The sequence below is a fragment of the Mustela nivalis genome (assembly GCF_964662115.1).
Source record: "Mustela nivalis genome assembly, chromosome: 4".
NCBI lineage: Eukaryota > Metazoa > Chordata > Mammalia > Carnivora > Mustelidae > Mustela > Mustela nivalis.
The window spans coordinates 129,741,983-129,766,208 of NC_139023.1; the positions used below are offsets into that span (position 1 = coordinate 129,741,983).

Here is a 24,226-nt window from a genome sequence, read left to right on the forward strand (position 1 = left end):
TCTGCCTACTTGTGATCTCTGTCTGTCAAATAAATAATAAAATCTTAAAAAAATAATAATAATAAAATGAGAAAGCGCAGTCATATCAGAACGTCTTTAGTAAACCAGACTTTGAAGAAGCCTATACAAAGGATTTCAGAAGCAACCAATACCAAGGGGAGAAATGGTAGTGTGCCTCATCATTGAGAACAAAACTGGGATGCCTCAATTCTCAAATTACTTGAAGCTTATGAGACAGGACCCTCACAGGTGGCAGTGACTCCAGTTGATATGGGAAACTGTAATCAGGGAAGAAAAAGTTTATCTAGGATGGATTATGAGGCAATATTTTGATTCCTGCTTACCAGAACAGTAATGGTAACTTATTACATTTTACTTCTAAAAATTTATCTAAAGTATTTGAGTGCCTGGTGAAACACATCCTCCCCAGTCTTCACAAATAAGAAAAATAATAATTATAATAAATGGAAGTGGATACTGTTTATAGAATGTAGTCTATATTTAAGGAACTGGCAGCAGCCCTACTGAGTATTAACGACTATCCTTATTTTTAAGATAACCAAATTGAGACATAAAGAGGCCTTAGTTATAGTATACGGTGGTGGAGACTAGATTTGAAACTAAGTCCTTCAAGTTTACAACCCATTTTCTTAAATAATTTATTAAGTTCCCTTGATAAGGCAATGATTTTTAAAGTTTTTTTTTCCCCTAATCTAAATCAAGGTCTATTAAGGAAGTTATGTTTAAGTTTGCTTTTATTTCTTTGACTTAATTTTAAATTCTTAAAAACATTTCAATATATTATAATGTACTTTACTGATTATGCATCAATAATAAATCAAACTGATAAAAAGGTAGTAAATATATCTAATGGTATCAGGTTTAAAAAAGAATATCAATTTACAATCAAACAAAAATATTGAGTCAACATAAAAATGAATAAGATGATTATTAAAACTGATATTCAACAAATCCACTAAAATTAGGCAAAATAATCACAATAGAAAAATAATGGAATTTAGTACCTTCTTCTCTCCATAATATGTTAGCTACTGCAGCATGTTAAAGGAAAAGGAGAGAAAGAAAAGTGAGTAAATAGAGCTTCAATTGCATAATAATATAAATAACTATTAAAGAGGTCACAATCTCTAGGATAGAACATGTACATAAAAGTGGTGATGGTGAATTCAACAGACTACTTTGAAACAACAAAATTCTGGTACTAGCTAATAATGCTCTTTTCATTTCTTAAAATTGTCAATTCTTAGGAATAAAGGTTTTTGTTAATAAAGAACATTTTATGCATCACTGGAAAGAATGGGATATTTAGTTTATGTTATTAAAATACATCTTTAGAACAAACACTGGTAGTTAAAACTATTTATTTGACAGTATAGTTAAAAGTTGTTAACTAAAAAGAACTTTAAATTCTCAGTAATCACAATATGTAATATTCTTATACAATATGCAATATTCCTGAGCAAGAAGATTTGTTTAAATAAAGGATTTTGAACACAGACATAACTTATTTTTAAGTAATATATGTTTTCATTTTTTAAACCAGACAATGAAACATCTAAATATATCTTGTGTAGTTCAATGCACAATAATGATTCATATTAAATTGATTCTGGACAATGGGTATATTAAATACTACATAGAGATTAAATCAATAGAGTTAAAATATTGAGATAGAAATAAAGTAAAAAATACCAATTAGAAATATTCTCAGAGAAGTGTCTGCCTCCATTACTAATTCAAATTCACCCAAATTGTTTTCAAAGCAAAATAATATATCAAGAGAAAGTGTAACTGATACAAAAGCTCATCTAAGTATACCCTGAATATTTTAACCATATTAAAGCACAATCACTTTTTTTTTTTTTAACTGAACCCCTGATGAATGAAGCAGAGCCAAGTCTATAGTCCAAAGTTCCTCGTTGGAGGCTGAAGGCCCACGTATCCAGTTTCAAAACCTGTTAAACATTTAAAAAATATTTTTTTTTGTAAAGTGACATTCATCCCTTCAAAACATTTTGTGGTGCTGTTCTTGTTGTCTACAGTGTTCTTGAAATGAATATGAAAATGATAGATCCTATTTGCAAGGAAAGGACACAGACCTCAGTTATCAGAAGTTAACCTCAGTCTGGAAGTAGATGATCCTGTTCCTAAAGTTTCATCAGAATGTAAGTGCCTATGTCATTCACTTCATCTCGTCACAGGAACATTTTATCATCTCACATCATCACAAGAATAAAGGTTAGTACAGTACAATGAGAGAGAGAGTATATTCACATAACTTTTATTATAGCATATTATTATAATTATTTTTATTAGTTATTATGGTCAATATTTTATGGTGCCTAATTTATAAAATAAAATTTATCACATAAGAAAAAAAATAGCATATATGGATTGTAGTACATAAATAGTTTCATGCAGCCACTGGGGGTCTTGGAACATATTCTCCGCCTGAGGGGGAACTACTATATTCAGAGAAATTTAAGTAATTGAGTATGTCTGAGAGCAAAACTGATAGAAGATGGGGTCAGAGAATTTTTCCATGAGCAGATTAAGAAAGTCTTTTGTACACAATGCAGAAGAAAGTAAATTTTCCTCTGTAGGTTCAGGAAAAAAGGTTGGGTCATGACTTCTTTCTCTCTCTCTCTCTCTCTTTTTTTTTTTTTTTTCTTTGTTTTCTGTTTTATTAAAAAAGAAATGCAACAGATATATGTTTCCTCATATCTCCATTCATTTGCTTAGGGAGTACTGATTGAGCGATCTACCATGTGTCAGACATTGCATTCAGTGATACAATACACAGATTATGTAGGCCCATTCTCTCTGTTAATAAAGTTTATATTCTAATTGAGGAAAAAATATTATTCACCACACGACAGAGAAAAATTTTTAAATTACACATTTAATGGGTTATAAAAGAGAGGAACAGTACTAGGAATGCTTTTAGCAGGTGAATTAAACATAGAGAAGTACCAAAGGTGAAGGATGCAAGATGAATTAGAGTGAACCAAGTGAGAATTGTAAGGATAGGTTTCTAGAGAGAAGAAAAAGCCTGCACAATCCTTAGTGGCATACCAAAGCCCTGCTAGTTTAAAGGAGTTAAGGACAGAGATATTTTCAAGATAGGCAATCATTTATGGGAAAGTAGCAAAAAATACATAGTTTGTGATATTGACATCAAACAAAGTAAAATTCAAAGCACTTCATATTGAAATTAATATTATATAAACTAAAACCATCATATTAAAATATGAAGCAAAACTATTAGGACTGGTTAAAAAATTGATAAATCCACAATCATATTTTATTTTGTTACCTTGTCACTCTCAGTATTTGAAAAATAAAAGAAAAAAGACTAAGTTTAAATAATATAATTATTAAGACTGAATTAGTAGTTTCATAATGAGTATTGTACTATACAAACAGAATGTTGAACTGTAAAAACATAAGTGTTTTTCAGATTTTCTGGAAAAATTTTCAAGAGTGGTCACAAAGTAAACTAGAAAATGAAAAGTCTTTATTTTGTAGGTATATTCTAATTAGTATATTTTAAACATTTTCAGACAATAAAGTAAATATGAAAATCCATGAAATGTGTTTAAACACACAAAATTCTTCCACAAATTAATTTTTTAAATCAAATATGGGGTACTTGGTTGGTGCAGTACGTTAATGTCCAATTCTTGGTTTTGGCTCTGATCTCGGAGTTGTGAGATGGAACCACACATTAGGCTCCACACTCTGTGCAGAGTCTGCTTAAGAGTCTCTCCCTCTCCCTCTTCACTTCCTCACTAATATCTCTCTCTCTCTCTCTCTCTCTCTGACATTCTCTGCCTAAAATAAATAAATAAAAACTTTAAAAATAACTAAATAATAAAATATGATTATGATTCATATAAGACAACAAAAATGAATATTCAATATGTAGACCTAAAGAGTTTTGGCCAAGAGATAAAAAAGAGACTTGACTGATGCCTTATTGAACAAAATAGAAAGAGGAAAAAATGATAGAGAAAAAGCAGAAGTGGAACCAAAACCAGGAGGAAGAAAAAAGGGAAAGAAATGGAGAGACAAGGAAGATAGAAGGAGTGATGATAGCTATGATTTTAAATTAATGTAGGCTTTTTTGTATTTTTAAGTTTTTATTTAATTTACAGTTATTTAGGGGCTCCTGCATGGCTCAGTGGGTTAAGCCTCTGCCTTCCGCTCAGGTCATGATCTCAGGGTCCTGGGATTGAGACCAGAATCAGACTTTCTGCTCAGAAGGGAGCCTGCTTCCCCCTCTCTCTCTCTGCCTGCCTCTCTGCCTACTTGTAATCTTTTCAAATAAATAAATAAAACCTTTTAAAAAATTAAATTATAGTTATTTAACATATAGTATAATATTAGTTTCTGGAGTAGAATTTAGTGATTCATCACTTTAATGTAGAATTTTCACTAATAAACTTTGTAATCTGGATTTCACTCAAAAAAATTCAAAGAAATATAAATATCCAAACTGAAATGAAGAAAAAATGAATAAAAATAACCATGGTACTGATTGAAACATGTTTTTAATATAAATTCAGTTAATTAGCATATAATATATTATTAGTTTCAGAGCTAGAATTTAGTGATTTATCAGTCTTATATAATACCCAGTGCTCATTATATTATGTGCTGTCCTTAATGTCAGTCACCAGTTACCCTATCCCTCCACTGCCCTCCCCTCCAGCAACAGTTTTTTCCCCTATGATTAAGAGTCTCTTATGGTTCGTCTCCCTCTGATGTGTCTTGTTTTATTTCTTCCTCCCTTCCCTTATGACCCTGTCTTGTCTCTTAAATTCCACATATGAGTGAGATCATATAATTGTCTTTCTATGACTGATTTTTTTCTCTAGCATCATACCCTCTAGTTCCATCCATGTTGTTGCAAAAAGAAATATTTCTTTTTTGATGGCTGATTAATATCCCATTGTCTATACATACCACATCTTCTTTATCCATTCATCTGTCGATGGACATCTCTATTTTTTTCCACAGTATGGCTATTGTTAACATAGCTGCAATAAGCATTGGGGTGCAGGTGTCCCTCCAGATCCCTACATTTTTATCTTTTGGGATAAATACCTAGTAGCGCAATTGCTAGGTCATAGGGTAGCTTTATTTTTAACATTTCTTTTTAAGATTTTATTTATTTATTTGTCAGAGAGAGAGAGAGAGAGCACTAGCACAAGCAGACAGAGCAGCAGATAGAGAGAGAGAGAGAGAGAGAGAGAGAGAGAGAGAGAAGCAGGCTCCCTGCCGAGCAAGGAGCCCAATGTGAGACTTAATCCCAGGACACTGGGATCATGACCTGAGCTGAAGGCAGCCGCTTAACCAACTGAGCCACCCAGGCATCCCTCTATTTTCAACTTTTTGAGGAACCTCCATAATGTTTTCCAGAGTGTTATATCAGCTTGCATTCCTACCAATAGCATAAAAGCGTTCCCTTTTCTCTGCATCCTCACCAACACTTGTTGCCTCTTGTCTTCTTAATTTTGGTTATTTTGTTTGGTGTAAGGTGGTATCTCATTGTAGTCTGGGTTTGCATTTCCCTGATACCAAGTGATGGCATTTTTTCGTGTGTCTGTTCGTTTGTATGTATTCTTTGGAAAAATGTCTATTCATGCCTTCTGCCCACTCTTGATGGGATTATTTGTTCTTTGGATGTTGACTTTGATAAGTTCTTCAGAGATTATGGATACCAGTCCTTTATTTGATATGGAACTTGCAAATATCTTCTCCCATTCTGTCAAATGTCTTTTGGTTTTGTCGACTGTTTCCTTTGCTATGCAAAAGTTTTTGTCTTGATGAAGTTCCAATAGTTCATTTTTGCCTTTATTTCCCTTGCCTTTAGAAACATGCCTAGTAAGAATTTGTTGCAGCTGAGGTCACAGAGGTTGCAGCCTGTCTTTTCCTTTACAGTTTTGATGGATTTCTGTCTCACATTTAGTTCTTTAATCCATTTTGAGTCCATTTTGTGTATGGTGTAAGAAAATGGTATAGTTTCATTTTTTCTGCAAGTGGCTGTCCAATTTTCCCAGGACAATCTGTTGAAGAGACTGTCTTTTTTCTATTGGATATTCTTTCCTGCTTTGTCAAAGATTACTTACTTGACCATAGCATTGCAGGTCCACTTTGGGCTCTCTATTCTGTTCCATTGGTTAATGTGTTTTTGTACCAGTACCATACTGTCTTGATGATTACAGCTTTGTAATAGAGCTTGAAATCTGGGATTGTGATGTCACCAGCTTTGATTTTCTTTTTCAATATTCCTTTAGCTATCCAAGGTCTTTTCTGGTTCCATACAAATTTTAGGATTATTTGTTCCAGCTCTGTGAGAAAAGCTGATGGTATTTTGACAAGGATTGCTTTGAATATATAGATTGCTCTAGGTAACATGGAAATTTTCACAATATTTGTTCTTCCAATCTATGAGCATGGAAAATTTTTCCATTTCTCTTTGTCTTCCACAATTCCTTTCAGGAGCATTCTATAATTTTGTGAGTAGAGTACCTTTGCCTCCTTGATTAGGTTTATTTCTTAGTATCTTAGAGGTTTTGGTGCGATCATAAATGGGATCAACTCCTCAATTTTTCTTTCTTCTGCCTCATCATCAGTGTATAGAAATTCGACTGATTTTGGTGCATTGATTTTATATCCTACCACCTTGGTGAATTATTGAATGAGTTCTTGCAATTTTAAGGTGGAGTATCTTGGATTTTCCACATAGAGTATCATGTCATCTCTGAAGAGTGAGATTTTTATTTCTTCTTTGTTGATTTGGATGACTTCTTCTTGTTGTTGTCTGATTATTGAGGCTATGACTTCTAGTACTATGTTGAAAAACAGTGGTAAGAGTGGACATCCCTCTCCGTAGGGAAAAAGCTCTCAGTTTTTCCTCATTAAGAATAATATTTGCTGTAGGCTTTTCATAGATGACCTTTATGATACTGACATATGTTCCCTCTATCCCTAAACTGAAGAGTTTTAATCAAGAAAGGATGTTGTACTTTGTGAAATGTTTTTCCTGCATCTATTGAGAGGATCATAAGGTTCTTAACTGTTCTTTATTACTATAGTGTATCACATTGATTTGTTGATGTTGAACAACCCTTGCAACCCAAGAATAAATCCCACCTGGTTGTGGTGAATAATCCTTTTAGTGTACCGTTGTATCTATTAGGTAGTATCTTGGAGAGCATTTTTGCATTATGTTCATCAGGGATAAGGGTCTGCAATTTTCCTTTTTGTTCTGGTCTTTGGCTGGTTTGAGGATCAAAGGAATGCTGGCCTCATAGAATGAGCTTGTAAGTTTTCATTGCATTTCTATTTTTTGAAACACCTTCATAAGAATAGCTATCAGTTCTCTAAATGTTTGGTAGAATTCCCTTAGGAAGCCATCCAGCCCCATCTGGGGTCTTGTTTGTTGGGAGATTTTTGATGACTGCTTCAATTTCCCTGATGATTATGGGTCTGTTCAGGTTTTCTATTTCTATTTCTGAGTTTTGGTAGTTTATAAGTTTATAAGTTTCTAGGAATGTATCCATTTTTTCAAGATTGCCTAATTTGTTGGCATATATTTGCTCATATTATGTTCTTAAGATTGTTTGTATTTCCTTGGTGTTGGTCAAGGTCTCTCCTCTATCATTCACAAATTTGTTAATTTGGGTTTTGTTTCTTTTTGATAAGTCTGGCTAGTGGCTTTAATAAGCCACAATAAAGAATCTTATTAAGATTCTAATACACTAATAAAGAATCTTATTAATTCTTTCCAAGAATCAGCTTCTAGTTTCATTGTTCTGTTCTTCTGATTTTTGATTTCTGTTTCATTGATTTCTGCTCTAACATTTATTATTTCTCTTCTCCTGCTTGGTTTAGACTTTCTTTGCTGTTCTTTCTCTAGTTAATTTAGGTATAAAGTTAGTTTGTGTATTTGAGACCTTTTATATTTCTTGAGAAAGGCTTATATTGCTATGTACTTCCCTCTGAGGACTGCTTTTGCTACATCCCAAAGATTATGAATAGTTGTGTTTTCATTTTCATTTGTTTCCATGAAATTTTAAATTCTTCTTTAATTTCCTGGTTGACCCATTCATTCTTCAGTAGGATGCTCTTTAACCTCCAAGTATTCAAGTTTCTTCCAAATTTCCTTTTCTGATTAAGTTGTTGTTTCAAAGCACAGTGGTCTGAAAATATACAGGGAATAATCTCAATCTTTTGATACCAGTTGAGACATGATTTGGAATCTAGTATGTGATCTATGCTGGAGAATGTTCCATGTTATCTCAAGAAAAACGTGTATTCTGTTGTTTTAAGATGGAATGCTCTATATACATCTGAAGTCCATCTAGTCCAGTGTTAGATTATCTGTCCATTGCAGTGAGTGGGTGTTAAAGTCCCTTATTATTAATGTATTATTATCGTTGGTTTTTATTTTTTATTTGGTTATTAATTGGCTCATAAAATTCATTGCTCCCGTATTAGGGGCATAAATATTTATAATTGTTAGATCTTGTTGGATAGACCCTTTATATATGATAGAGTATCTCTCTTCATCCCATACTACAATCTTTGTCTTAAAATCTAATTTGTCTGATATAAGGATGGCCACCCCAGCTTTCTTTTGGAGCTTTTTAACATGATAAATTATTTCTCACCCCCTCAATCTCAAACTAGAGTGTCTTTGGTTCCAAAACAAGTCTCTTACAGACAACATATCCATGGATCTTGCTTTTTTAATCCATTCTGATACTTGTGTCTTTTGATTGAGGCAATTAGCTCATTTACTTTCAGAGTAACTATTGAAAGGTATGAATTTAGTTCCATTGTATTACCTGTAAAGTCACTGTTTCTGTATACTATTTCTATTCCTTTCTAGTCTTTTTTTGGGGGGGAGTCTTTCTTTGCTTAAAGAATTCCCTTTACTATTTCTTGCCAGGCTAGGTATCTGATCACAAATTCTTTTAGTTTCTGTTTTTCCTGGAAGCTTTTCATCTCTCTCTCTATTTTGAATAAATAACAGCTTTGCTGAATAAAGTATTCTTGGTTGCATATTTTTTGTCATGTAGCACCCTGAATATATCATGCCAGTCCTTTCTGCCCTGCCAGGTCTCTGTAGATAGGCCTTCTGCCAGTCTAATGTTTCTACCCTTGTCAGTTATGGACCTCTTGTCCTGAGCTTCTTTCAGAGTTTTCCCTTTGTCTCCAAGATTTGCAAGTTTCACTATTATGTGTTGAAGTGTTGACTTATTTTTAGTGATTTTGCAGGAGTTCCCTCCCTCTGAACTTGAATGTCTGTTTCCTTCCCCAGATTAGGGAAATTCTCAAGTATATGTTGCTCCAGTATACCTTCTGCCTTTCTCTTTCCTTTTCTTCTGGGACCCCAATTATTCTAATATTGTTTCACTTTATGGTATCACTTATCTCTCAAATTCTTCTCTCATGATCCAGGATTTATTTATCTCTTTTTGTTTCCTCAGATTCTTCATTCGTCATTATTTTCCCTTCTATATTACTAATTCTCTCTTCTGCCTCATTTATCCTAACAATTAGATCCTTCATTTTTTATTGTATTTCATTAATAGCCTTTTTAATTTTGACTTGATTAGATTTGGGTTCTTTAGTGTCTTCTATGTTTTTTTCAATGCCAGGTAGTATCTTTATAATTATGATCTGAGCTCTAGTTCTGAAATCTTGTTTCCATATTGACTAAGTCCCTCATCTTTTCTGAGGTGAGTTTTTCCATCTTGTCATTCTTGCAGAAAGTGGCTGCTTTTCTATTCATATAATTACAACAATTCTTTTCTTCCATCTCCAGTTGAGTTCACAGGTGTTCAGAATGATTTGATAGCTATCTAGCTGAATTCCTGGGACCTGACAAAACTAAAGTCTCCTACTCCTCTACCATCTTGGAAAGTCCCTGATTGAAATATTTTTAAAAAATAGTTTTTTTCCAATATCCTCTCAGGGTCTGAGGTTTTGTAATGAATATTTACTAACTTTTAAGTTTTGTACAGTTCCAGTTCTGTTAAATATGTTTAGGCTATGGAAACACTTCTATTTATTTTATAAAATCAACAAAAGCAATGCCAATAACTAATCATAGTAGCAAATCAAAGGGAATTATAGAAAAATTTTACTAGTGACAAAAATTAAAGATAAAATGCAAACAAAATTCATCAGGGTATTAAAGGTTGATCATAGACAGGAATCCCTTTGGAATGAAGGAATGTATTGGTAAGAATTTAGTTAAGAAATTTAATTAACTTAATGCACTTTACTGGTATATCAAGTGAGAAAAAGCAATGTAATTTAGCTAAACAATTGTAATATGATAAGATGTGTTGCCTATTACTAAGTATAATCTAAATACTCTTAGTGACTGAGCAAACTATAAGTAGGGGATATTTTGTTAAGTGAAATCAGACAAAGAAAGACAAGTACCACATGATTTCACTTATATATTGAATCTAAAAAGCAAATGAACAAGCAAACAAAACAAAACAGACTCATGAATACAGAAAATAAACTGGTGGTTGCTAGAAGGAAGGGGAGGAGGATAGGTGGAATAAACAAATATGATTAAATGGTACAAGCTTATGGTTATAAAATAAATAAGTCATGGAGATGAAAACTACAACATAGGGAATATAGTGAATAATTTTACAATAATGTTTTATGGTGAGGGAACATTTATTAATGTATAGAATTGCAAAATCAACATGTTATACACCTGAAACTAATATAACATTGTATATTAGTTATACTTTGATAAAATAAAAATAAAAAGGAGAATGTAAATACAATAAAACCAACCTGATATTATCTGTACTTTAAAAAAAAGACTAGAGGCCTATTTTATATTAATGAAAATTTAACAAATATTAGAATAATAAATTAAGAGCCAAAAGAGTGGATTGAAATTGTCATTGGGAATTAATTTTTTATGAACTAGACAATTTGCTAAGTCAAGAAATAAATATAAATCATATAAGTAGTCCAAATTAGAAAATAACCAAAATTTGAAGATAAAATCTGTCAAAGATTACATAAAAAGTACACATAAGATTAGTTAAATAGTTCAATTTGGTAACAAGACACAAGATAAATACTCTCAATCTATTCTTATGTAAGAATTAGAAAATGTTGGGGCGCCTGGGTGGCTCAGTGGTTTGGGCTGCTGCCTTCGGCTTGGGTCATGATCTCAGGGTCCTGGGATCGAGCCCCGCATCGGGCTCCCTGCTCTGCAGGAAGCCTGCTTCCCTCTCTCTCGCTCTCTCTCTCTGCTTGCCTCTCTGCCTACTTGTGATCTCTGTCTGTCAAATAAATAAATAAAATCTTTAAAAAAAAAAAGAATTAGAAAATGCAATAAATTTTATTTACAATACCCCAAAGCATAATGTGTCAATGAATGAGTAAATTCTATATCTGGAATATTACACTGTATGTTAATTAACTGGAATTTAAATAAAAATTCAATGATTCATGTAAAAAATACAGTAAATCTAGTGTAACATTCACTAAAAATATTCTATATGGAAAGCTATATATTTTTAAATCAAAAGAGTGAATGTTATAAAGAGAATTTATTCTGCAATTATGTAATTTAAAAATAGCATGTATTGTTATTGTATATTTAGAACATATTCCATTTTTTTTAAGATTTTATTTATTTATTTGACAGAGAGATCACAAGTAGGCAGAGAGGCAGGCATAGAGAGAGAGAGGAGGAAGCAGGCTCCCCGCTGAGCAGAGAGCCCGACGTGGGACTCGATCCCAAGACCCTGAGATCATGACCTGTGCCGAAGGCAGTGGCTTAACCCACTGAGCCACCCAGGCGCCCTGAACATATTCCATTTTTATAGTATAAAGTTGGAATGCACAGTAAGTGTAAAAAATAGTTTGAATTCAATTACATAGGTATAATAACCAAGCCTCTTTTCCTTAGATGTCTTATTATTTTTCTAATTTTTATATAAGTGTACATGTAAATGGCGGTATTTTTGATACTATGAATATACAACATGTAAAAATAATTTTAATTCTGCATATTCATTTATTGTATCTCTACTTTGGTCTTCAATATACAGTTTAAATCAATATACACTATTCCTTCATATGGTTTTCTTCCTTCAAAAAATATCACTGTTCATTATTAATCAATCCAAACTTGATACCTATCGCCAGAAGCTAGTATAAGTTATAAGATTCAGTAAGCACCATTGACTTTTCAGTCATATACACATCTATATGATGTATGGATATATACATATACATTGACAAACAAATGTGTGTGTATGTGTGCATGGAGGTGTTTTAACTGTGATGACCATCATCCAGTGTAGTAATTTCATTGCTATATATTCCTACAAGAGGTGTAGGAATGGTTAAAGCCACTGGCACATGTTCAAGTTAACTGCCAAACATTGTTATCAGCACCACAAACATTGAGTGCAAGTATTCACTCCTCCATGCTCAAGGTAGACTAAAACTGTATGTATGTGTATGCATGCACATGTGCATAATATTACCAAACATTAATAGATAAACATTATAATATGTGTTATATATAATATATGGTAGTTTGGTTATGTTATATTATTTTTGCAAATATTGAAAGAAAATTTTCTTGTTTTTTAATGCCTTTAAACCATTATTTCTATTGGGATATTACTTTTCTCTTCTATATGTATATACATTTTAAAGATTTTATTTATTTGAGAGAGAGGATGAGAGAGAGAGAAAAGAGCATGAATGGAGGGAGGGGCAGAGGGAGAAGTAGACTCTCTCTTGAGTAGGGAACCTGATGCAAGTGCTTGATCCCAGGACTCTGGGATCATGACATGATCCAAAGGGCAGACATTTAACTGACTGAACCACCCAGGTCTATTTTTTTTTTTTAACAACTACTTATATTAGAATAACTTTATAATATTGATCTATATTTCACATAATAAAAACTGCTATCTATAATGAATGCTGACTTACTCACACCACTTATTTACTTAAAAACATAATGCATATTTGTGTGTGTGAGTATATACTCTCAAAGTCCTTAGTATAGCACATACAGTCTTTTATGACATGCCTGTGTCATTTTAAACTCACATTCCTAACATCAAGACATTTTTAATTTCTTCATGTTTACCCATATGTTAAATCTGACAGTAATACCCTTACCAGAATTCTTCACTTAATTCCCCTCTAATCCTCCTTTAAACCAGCTTATTATTATTTTTTTTAAATCTGTAGCTATCCTGTAAAACCTAGTCTGAGCTAAAGAAGCTGTTTTTTTTTTCTGTATTTATTGAATCCTATTATTATGCCCTTAATACAGCATAAATGAAATTTCTGTTCTGAAATCCTTTATTTTTAATTGGACAACAAACCCCTCAAAATTGCAGACACCCCATAATTTAATATTTATTCATAACTTAATTGAAATATAAAATTTTTCTGAAGATAACATATGCCTTATAATGAAAATGTGGTTCAAAGAAACAGATGTCTGGATACTAGTAACAGAATCTTCTATGAATGCCCTTTTAAATAAAGTGCCTTATTTTATATATTAGGGACTTGTGATTACATTCAAAGTGATGGATCTCATGTTAAATATGCTATCTGTATGTGAAAATATATGTGAAGAGTTGAATGTTATATAAGTAACAGCAAAAGATGATTAAATACCTAGCAACATGCTATAGTACTGAACAGGTATTTTACTCACTCACATGGAAACTGGTTGGCTTTGCAATTAAATAAGTTTTTCTTGTCCTTGTCTTTGAAAGTGTAAGGTTTTCACTAGTGGAAAACTTTTTTTTTTTACAAACTGCATTTATGTAAGGATAACATTTTAGTTAGATGTCTTATTCACTGCTTCTCCTTTTGGATTTAAGAAGTTGACTTAACTTCAGAAGGCAAATGGAAAAGGGCAATGTTAAAAGAAAATGTAAATAAAAATCTAATGTATCTAAAAAATGTATGGTTAGTATTATGGTAGCTGAAATTTCTTTGAATGTGCATATGGAGAATGAAATGAGACATTTAAAATGGACTATTTTTAGGATGGAAAGCTATATAAGATATGTCAAGTACATTGCCTGCCATGTGCCAAATTCAAAGCCACTTTCAAATAAAACTGTCATTTGTTGGGCACTGATTGAAGATGATTCTCCCCTCTGACTACAAAGATTCCCAACCTAGTGTCTAACATTAGTTGATTAGGCTGGAGTGTCCAGCTAACATTAGGGAATGTGACTCGGAAACTGGCCAGGAATCTGTGGTCCTAATTTCTACAAACTGATGAAATGGGATAATAAGATTCTTTTCAGGGATAATTTGAGTCAAGAAATCATGTTTAAAAATGGAGAGCACAGAGAACCAGAATTGTAAGAATGCATAGCAAATGGCACCATGACGTAGAGTCAGGGCCCTTAATGGTTTGTGAAAACGAAGATAACTCAAAATTGCAATAGGGACTCTTCCACGAAGAGAGAGAGAGTCAGAAGTTGTCTGTGGAACATCAGTTTCTGGGTTCTGAAGGAGGATACATCTCAGACTGCTTCACATTGCCAGTTTAACAATCACATCAATTTAAAAATAACCTATACTTATCCAAATAGAGAACCTACTTCTGGAAACCAAATAGCCTGAGTGAAACCAAGACAATGTAAGAACTTTTGCCTTGTCAAAAATTAAAGCCACAACACACACACACAAAAAAAATAAAAACCATATCCATCTTTCCAGGAACCTGGCTGGCTCAGTCAGAAGAACAAGCGACTCTTGATCTCAGGGTCAAGAAATTCGAGCACCACAATGGGTGTAGTGATTACTTAAATAAATAAATAAGTAAATACATGAATATGAATGCACTTAAAAAATACAATATCTGTCTTTCCTTCCAATAGCAAATCAAGTAAGCCAATATTTGCAGTAGTTATTGCCTGATGCATAAAACATTATCTCAAGACTTAGCAGCTTAAAAATTCAAAAAATTGTTATGGTATTTATGGTAGTGGCTTGACTAGAAGCATTCTGACTTGGGTATCTCATGAGGCTCTAGTTATCTGAGGGCTTAACTTGGGCTGGAAGATCTACTTCTGAGGTGGCTCACTTAAAAGTTTGCCAATTTAGTGCTGGCTATTGGCAGAAAGCCCCAGTTCTTTACCTATGGGATTCTCGGGATTCTCCCCAAGGCTGCTGACATGTTCTCACATACTGACAGTTAGCTTCCCCCAAATGAGTGACCCATGACAGCAAGGCTGAAGCCATAGTGCCCTTTTTGACCTGACTTCAGAAGTCATATACCTTCACCTCTACACTACTCCACGTGTGATAGAAAACTGATCTATTTCAGCATGGGAAAATAATACAAGGGTGTGTGTATCACAGAAAGAGGAGGATTATTAGGATCATCTTGGACACCAGGGAATGTTAATGTAACAGACTGCTTACTAAGCAAATATAACTTCAAAAAAAATTTTCTAGCTAACATCCTCCCAGGCACACTACCAACACCTGAGCTTTTCTTAATAGAAATTCTAAGCCCACCACTGTCAGAAAGTGACTTGATTTTGATTATTCTTCACAGGAATGATTGATTGCCATTTTTACATGATTAACAATAAACAGTGGCAATATTAAACAATTGTAGTGAATAGCTGCAGATACATGGGAAAATCTTTGCCTTCTAACTTGCTCATATATACTACGGTTTTAAGTAGGTGACAAGCAAAGTTACTTCCTCTTTAGCTTTAACTCCCTCAGCTAGAAAATCCACCAGATGGTTGATTAGAGAATTATAAAATAAAATGATTATTAAATATTTTAAATAGTCCATGACACATAATTAATTGCTCAATAGGTCTTGGCTATGTAGTTATATATCCATATATCCTAAGTAAAACAAGATAATCAATCATACCTATAGAAATTAAATTAATAGAAATGTTGCCAAACAAAACATTACATAAAAGTATATCTTAACCTATAATTAGGGCTATCAGAGGATTCTCCTTATTATCATTTGAGAGAACACAGTAAGTAGAAAAATAGAAGCCTACTTAGATATTAATTAGCATTTTGTATAAAGAAAACAATGAAAAATAGAATTTAAAGCTATTTCAGTGCTGCCTAATTTTTATAAAAGGGTATTATTTCTAATATTTTTAAATATTTATTTATTTGTTTTATGAAGAGGGAGAGAGAACAAGGGCTAGAGTGGGGGAGGGGCAGAGGGAGCCAATCTTCAAGCAGAATCCCCACTGAACATCAAGCTAGATCTCAAAACCCATGAGACTGTGACCTGAGTCAAAACCTAGAGTCATACGCTTAACCAGCTGAGCTACTCTGGTACCCCGCTAATAATTTTCATTACTTCTCTCATTTTCTGAATTTCTCACTACTTACTTTTTACTTTTTAATTTTTAAATATATCACTACTTAATATATTTATGTTACATATGATGTTAACATATAAATAGAATTATATTTAAATATAGAGTAAAATAAGAGATACAAAGTTTTTGAAGGAAATTGACTACTTTAAAACATGATTTATTAATAAGATAAAGGTTGTTAGGTAAATATTTTATGAGGGAAATTACAAATTATAATTACAAATCTCAAGTTAAATTAAATCTCTTTATAGTTGAGAATTTTGGATAAACACGAAGTTTCTAATTGCAGTTAAAATTGCTCAGCTTTAAAGATATTATAAAAGAGATTAGTAGCAGTGAAATAAAAGGCATCAGACATCCAAACGAATAACTGCTGTAGTCAGCTATAAACTTGTCACCTGAAATTTCTAGCAGTCGCAGGATGAAAGGAAAAAAGAAATTGGACTTTATACTGTCTGGGAAGTGTTCATGTAGAAAATGACATAAAACAAGTTGATCATAAGTTAACAGAGGTTAACTTCTTCTTAGAACAGATTTCTAAAGAAATTACATGAAATATACAGACGAATTAGACAGTATAAGGCTTTTATGAGAATTCCATGAGATGAAAATTTTAAATTGCTTAGAACATTGACTAGCACATACTCAGACAGCCTCATGTATGCACACACACAACACATATGTTTGTATGCATGTGGACACATATCTTTTTGGAAAACAGAAATAAATTTTTCCTAAGCATAACTTCAAAGGTAAGAACTTGATATTGTGACTAAAATATGAAGTAAGTTGCAGCACAAATTAGCCTATACATCTTGTCTTTTTAATTAAGAAAAATAAAATAATGTTTGTGTGGACACAAAGTTGCAGAACACGTATTTAACCTATTTATCTAAGGGACTCTCCCCAACAGTCCTTGAAATATTCTTTTCCAAATATCAGGTATTAAAAGCCTTAGCAGACCAATGACAAGTTCTGAAATAAATTCAAATTTGTCTCTTATAATTGCTTAAACTTTTACATTGTGTTGAGTAAAGTGAATTTCCTATTGCTTTTGATGCTTTTATTTTTTTTTAATGATTGTTTTTATTCCACAAATTAGGCATAATTAATTTTGTTTTATACAGTCAATATTCATTTAGATATACCCACTTACTATTTCCTTAGCTCACCAATTCTTATAATATTTTAGGCCCTCCTTTTTTTTTTTTTTTTTCAATTATTTTAGGCATTTTGCTATTCTTGTTTTTTTTTTTTTTTAATTTTTATTTTTTATAAACATATATTTTTATCCCCAGGGGTACAGGTCTGTGAATCACCAGGTTTACACACTTCACAGCACTCACCAAAGCACATACCCTCCCCAATGTCCATAATCCCACCCCCTTCTCCCAAACCCCCTCCCCCCAGCAACCCTCAGTTTGTTTTGTGAGATTAAGAGTCACTTATGGTTTGTCTCCCTCCCAATCCCATCTTGTTTCATTTATTCTTCTCCTACCCACTTAAGCCTCCATGTTGCATCACCACTTCCTCATATCAGAGAGATCATATGATAGTTGTCTTTCTCTGCTTGACTTTGCTTTTAAACACAATAAGCACCAGACTTTTCACTCTGTTACAAAAATGTAAAATGGATATTCTCAATCTGCTGCATTCCCATTCTATAACAATAAGGTTACATGAAGGGATGCCTGGATGGCTCAATCAGTTAAGCATCTACCTTTGGCTCCCCGTTCGTGATTGTGGGGGGTCCTGGGATCCAGTCCCACAATGGGGTCTTTATTCAGCTGAGGACCCTGCTTCTCCCTCTCCTTCTGTCCCTCCCCCCGCTCATGCTTGCTCTCTCTCTCCTCTCTCTCTCAAAATGAATAACTAAAATCTTTTTTAAAAGTTCTCATGTAATGGGATTAAAGGGATGACTAATTCTATAACTGAATTCATTTTCCTCAAAGCATTTTAAATATATCTTAGTTCTTTTACAATTTCATGATAGAGAACCCAGATATCTGTGCTATGCAGTGAGCATTTTGATGTAAAAATGTTAACTGGAAAATTAGAAATTAATCATGTTTTATAAAAGAATTTCAGTTTAATCATGGAAGCATTTGTGCTCTTAAATTAGAAAGTATCCTGAGGGTTCCAAGACGAGTTCACTGGACACTGCATGTCCACTTTGTTGATTGAGAGTGATCCTATCAAATCAGATTGGTTTGCACTGGCCAATTCAACTTTAGCCTGAGGTCCCTCTAAGTGGTTTTTAATTTTTTTTTTTTTTTTTTTCCTTTCTGGGATAGTTTTCTTTCTCTTTAACTTAATTGTGAATGTAGTACCTGCTCAAAAAATTATCATCTTGATTTTGCTTGCATTAGTGGGAAAGGAATGGCAGCTTCTGCCTAAAACAACATCATAAACTCCTGATTTTGTTCTCAGCTCTCCATGGTACTGTCACTAGTCTATGTTTTCCTAAAATTCTCAGTAGATACGCTTCTAACTCTTGGATTTTACTCACGTGTTTTTAAAATATCATTGAGATGAACTAAGTGAAACGTGTCTCTAATGTGATAAACTAAGAATCGGTTCAATAATTTATTTAAAGAGGAAAATATAATGAAACCAAAAAATGTCTCCAGTCATCCCCAGTTATTTTTTCCCTGAATTGGCTGACATGCTTCTTACATTGTTCCATTAAAATCCCTGATCATAATTTTATTTAAATCTTTAATTTTCCAGAAGCCTCATATCTTCTCCATGGAAATACTGTCATTACTGTTTTAAATGTCTGTAAAGAAGCTTGAGAACCACAGTTCTTTCCCATTATGTGAGAAGGGGAAATTAAAGCATGAAGACTGAGTAAAGGAGGCAAGAATGTACCCTGCCACTGCAAAGAAAGATTAGGAATTGTAATTATCAGCCATATAATTCTAACACACACTGTCTTCTCTACTTGAAACATCATTCCTACCTCGGGGAGCAGGATCACTGCTTAACAACTGTTACAACACAGAAACAAATGCTGGACAACCATAAAAGGAATAAAGTGGTCTGTTCTCCTTCAGTCCTGTCTTTCCTCTCTCCTCTTCTTTCCCATCTCCACCCCTATCCCATGAAGATTCTATATTAATAAGAACAATGCCAGCTGCCTGTTCTTCCTTCCATTGTCATCACTGAAGAAGAAGGGCAGAACAGACAACAGACTGCAGTGACACTCTAGCAGCTGCAATCACTGGCATGGAGAAAAGGGAATGAGGTCAAAGATGTTCAGCAGAGAAATGACAGAGAGAGAAAAAAAAAAAAAAACCCACAAAACTAGGCCAAGTAGCAGCAGTGTAGCCACCCGTGGCTGTGGTAAGAATGAATGTTGGCACCGAAATGTGAAAGAATTCTCAGCTGAAACCTCCTGATATATCACAGTGACTCTGCACATGTATAACCTTTAATTATTGCTCCCTCTTGAAAATAAAATGTGGTGAGACATGACTTGTAGGATGCTATATACATATATATATATATATAAAATACTAATTAGTATAATTAATATATTAGGGAATATTAGTTATATATATAAATATATATAATTATATATAACATATAGTCATCTATATAATTAATAATTAAATATATAATACTCATTAATTAATTAACTTAATAGTAAAAATTCATCATTTCATTATTAATTTAATAATAAAAATAATTAATTATATATAATATAATTATATATTTACATATAACTAATATTCCCTAATATACTAATTATACTAATTATATTATATATTATGCTAATATATAATATAATATTATATTATACTAATAAACTATACTAATATAATTATACTAATATATATAATATATAATTATACTAATATACTAATATACTAATTATATATATTATATATTATATACATATATACACTAATATATATGTTACTACTATTCCCTATGAAACTTATCTTTCTTCCCATACTCTCCCAGAAGAAGCAGCAAAGATAATTATCAGACTTGAATGAAACTCTGAAATTTCATGTCCTAGGAGCATTTTTTCAAACTTAAGGATAAAATGTTAGGATGGGAATCAAAAACATAATTTAGCTTCACAAAAAAGTGATAGAACATATAAGATACAAGAGTAAAAAAATAGTTGAGACACTTGTTAATGAAAATGTAAGAAATTTCTAAATATATCTGAATTTCAAAGTACTTCGCTACTAAATATAAATCTGAGATGTCTAGTTTGGAACTCTTTCTTGAATGGTCCCAAATCTAGTTTATGGCATTAGCACATTTACCCATTTTTTTACACATTTTCATAATTTTTATCCATTGTTCAGTATTTAAGAAAAATTTAAGCTTAATAATCATTGACCCCAAATAATATTAATAATTGTAATCAAAACAAATACTTACTGAGCCCTCATTATATGTTAGACACTGTGCTAAGAATTTTATAGCATTAGATACATTAAAATGTTATATCTGCAAATGTCTCCAATTGAGTTAATTTCTATAATAGCTTACTCTAAAAAGGCAAAATAAAGCAAGCACTTGTTAAAAATATAAGAGGCTAATCACATAGTCTGGGGTAAAATAATAATATTCAAAAAATAAATTGAGAAACAGAACAACCACTTTTTAACATATCACATAAAATGTTTTCATATTGGGCTATAGCCAGACTTCTTTATCTGGCCAGCATCCTACCAACCATATTTATATCAGGGTGAAGTACAGATTGCTCAGAGGGCCACAAAAGCATTAAGCTGATGGTAGATTATCTTCTATCTATTATCATAATAGAATCTTTCCAGTGTCAGTTTTGCTGTAATTTAATGATTACAAATTAATAGGCATAACTTGCCTAAGGCATAATTTTAGTCCTTGACTATTTTAATATGATTATTTATTATGAAAAATAATACTTTATGATTGCACTGGTTTTCTTCATAGAAGTTCAAATAGGCTGATGAACCATGTAACACTACTTTGGGGAAATGCTATTATGCCAAATACTCTTGAAAAGATGGATAAAGGGAGATAACCTCGCATCGAATGCTCACATTAATTGTGTTCCACCAGCATGCTGTAATGAGTTTTCACAATACACATTCTGTCTTGAGATTAAATACAAACTTGTTTGTCTTATAAACTAAGCTGGGAATTAGAATTTTGGTTAATTCTACCCAATAAAAAAAAAAAGAAGGTCAAATGTCCCCTATATGTTAACAATAAAATCTAGCAAAAAAATGCTTATCATGATCTCTGAATATTGAATACAAATTCTCCCTTTGAAGGAACATAGCATGTAAGTCACTCTGAATTTGACTTTTTCATTCAGTTCAAGGCCTTCTTTAGTTTGGTTTTACCCAAAGATTTGTTCTCACTATGTATATTGTAAATTCCCAACAAGCATTTTTATGGTGATACATTACACAAAGTTCATGAAACATACCATGTATTTTATGATGGTTCTCTGAGTTTGACATACTTTTAAGTGTCCAACTATGGAAGTATCCTGGTAGCCACCAAATATCAGCTCAAATATCACCTCAATAAGGAAGGGCTATGCTATGCAATTTGGTTGGAATTTGTTGTTTCTGTGCCTGCGATCCTATCATACCTGGGTTATATGCCTAGTTTGTTCTGTATAAATTTCTTTGTTCTCCTTACAATGAAACATTTTATTCACTATAAATTTTGTAAATGTCCATTTCCTCATAGATAATTAAAGGAATAGCTAAGTTTGAAGTAATACTGACATTCATGCTCATGGGAGGGTTAACCAGTTTCACACACATTTAAATAACAGCCATTGTAAAAAGTATTTAAATTAAATTTAGTTCAGTTGCCATAGAAATACAGATGGAATTGAAAGGCAGATTAAAAAAAGAAATTACAAACTGTCGCAAAAATATTAAGTACATGGCAGGTTCTTCTTAAATGACTTCTGAACAAATGGCAATTCAATGTTTCTTTAATACATGACGATTGCTGGCTCCCAAGTTATATGTGAAATCAACTCTAATAGATAATGATGCCAAAGTGCTTTCCAAAAGGTGTAAAGATGGCAGTGGTACTAACAATGTATAATGATTCCTATTTTTTCAAATCTCACCAAGTCTTGTTATCATGCAGTGTTTTAACTTTTGGTATTCTTGTGCATGCAAAATGACATTTCTCTCTGGTTATAAGATATTTTTCCTTGACACCTAATGAGGAGTAACATCTTGTCATGATATATATTGCCATTTTATTTATTTATTTTTCTTGTCTCTGAAAGCTCTTTTGAAAATTATGCTCTAGTTTTCTTTTGGGTTGTTTCATTAACATCTGTCTATCTTTCTGCCTATGAGTCTAAATTCTTATCAGGTATTTGTATTGACAATATCTTGGGAGTAAATTTTATGATCACAACTTCTTAATTTTAACATCATCATACTGTTTCCTCCAACGTTTACTCTGCTTTTGAAATACACCCCTAAAATTACACTTTGATATTAACATTAGTATAATTGTAATTTATATAATATTAGTTGTAATACATATAGTATGTTTATATATCTCTATATATATGCAGTCTTTAGTTAAATTTCATTATAATAATTAAATTGGAAAGATATTATTTTTGTTTATTCTATTGTACTCTCAGTCATCTGAATCCAAAATGTCTCTAGAAATATTTTGACTTCCTACTGAAAAACGTTTGAAAATTTTTTTTTAAAGTTTGAGATAAAAACAAATATTTTATTCACTAATAATTTATTTTATATTAAAATTTCACTATTACTAGAATTTTCCCAAAAATATTATGGTTTACAGCAGAGTTTAGTATAAAAATATGTATTAGATAGACCAATATAAGGCAATGATATTCATATTGACACACAAGTTTGCTGCATGAAATAGAAAATGTTTTTTAAAGGACTTTTATTTTTTTAAAAAGATTTATACGTTTTTTAAAGATTTTATTTATTTATTTGACAGACAGAGATCACAAGTAGGCAGAGAGGCAGCAGGTAGAGAGGAGGAAGCAGGCTCCCCGCTAAGCAGAGAGCCTGATGCGGGGCTTGATCCCAGGACCCGGGGCTCATGACCTGAGCGGAAGGCAGAGGCTTTAACCCACTGAGCCACCAGGTGCACCAAGGACTTTCATTTTTAATAACATTTCATATGTAGTGTTACATTTCATATGTAACACAGGTATGGAAATATGCACTAAGTTAAAAAGAAAACAAATAAAGAGGCAGAACAATAATAAAACAGACCCACTCATCCTAGAATATTCATCTCATAATCAGAATTCAGAGATCTGGACAAACAGAGGACAACAAGACACACAAATGTGTAATCTGGTTCTGCAGACAGTTGATAAAAATGTATGGCATAAATTAGATTTTATAAAACTTGAAGAAGGTAAGTCACTGCAGCTCCTTACCCCAGAGCCTGTGCATTTGAAGGGCACATTTATTTTAGTAATGTTTCACACATTTACACTGTTTCCAACCAAATTCCTACATCAGAGAATTCTAAGAAAATCACAGAGTGATGATAATTCTAACACCCTTTTTGAAACTAAGTGCACAATTATTTTGCGAAGGAATCACAAAGCTTAAAGCCTCTGGAATTATAGAATTTGAAAGTGAGTTCTAACATTCTTACCTGACCTCCACCAACAAAATACTAATATGTAGATTTTCTAAGAGTGTCATAGAGATTTTATGCACAGCACTGTCACTGTTTAGAAGCTTATTTAGTCTACATGCCTGAAGTAATATAAATAAGATGTC

The 24,226-nt window shown here is 32.4% G+C and overlaps 1 protein-coding gene across 2 annotated transcripts in view; it reads right to left on the minus strand.

Annotated features, from left to right (window-relative positions):
- Window positions 1–24,226, minus strand: part of FSTL5 (follistatin like 5) — a 766,488-nt gene that overhangs the window by 111,041 nt on the left and 631,221 nt on the right. For both annotated transcript variants that reach the window (XM_082728205.1, XM_082728204.1), the window contains exon 11: window positions 1,026–1,052. In XM_082728205.1, coding sequence (XP_082584331.1) covers window positions 1,026–1,052 — 27 coding nt within the window. The remainder of the gene's footprint in view (window positions 1–1,025; window positions 1,053–24,226) is intronic.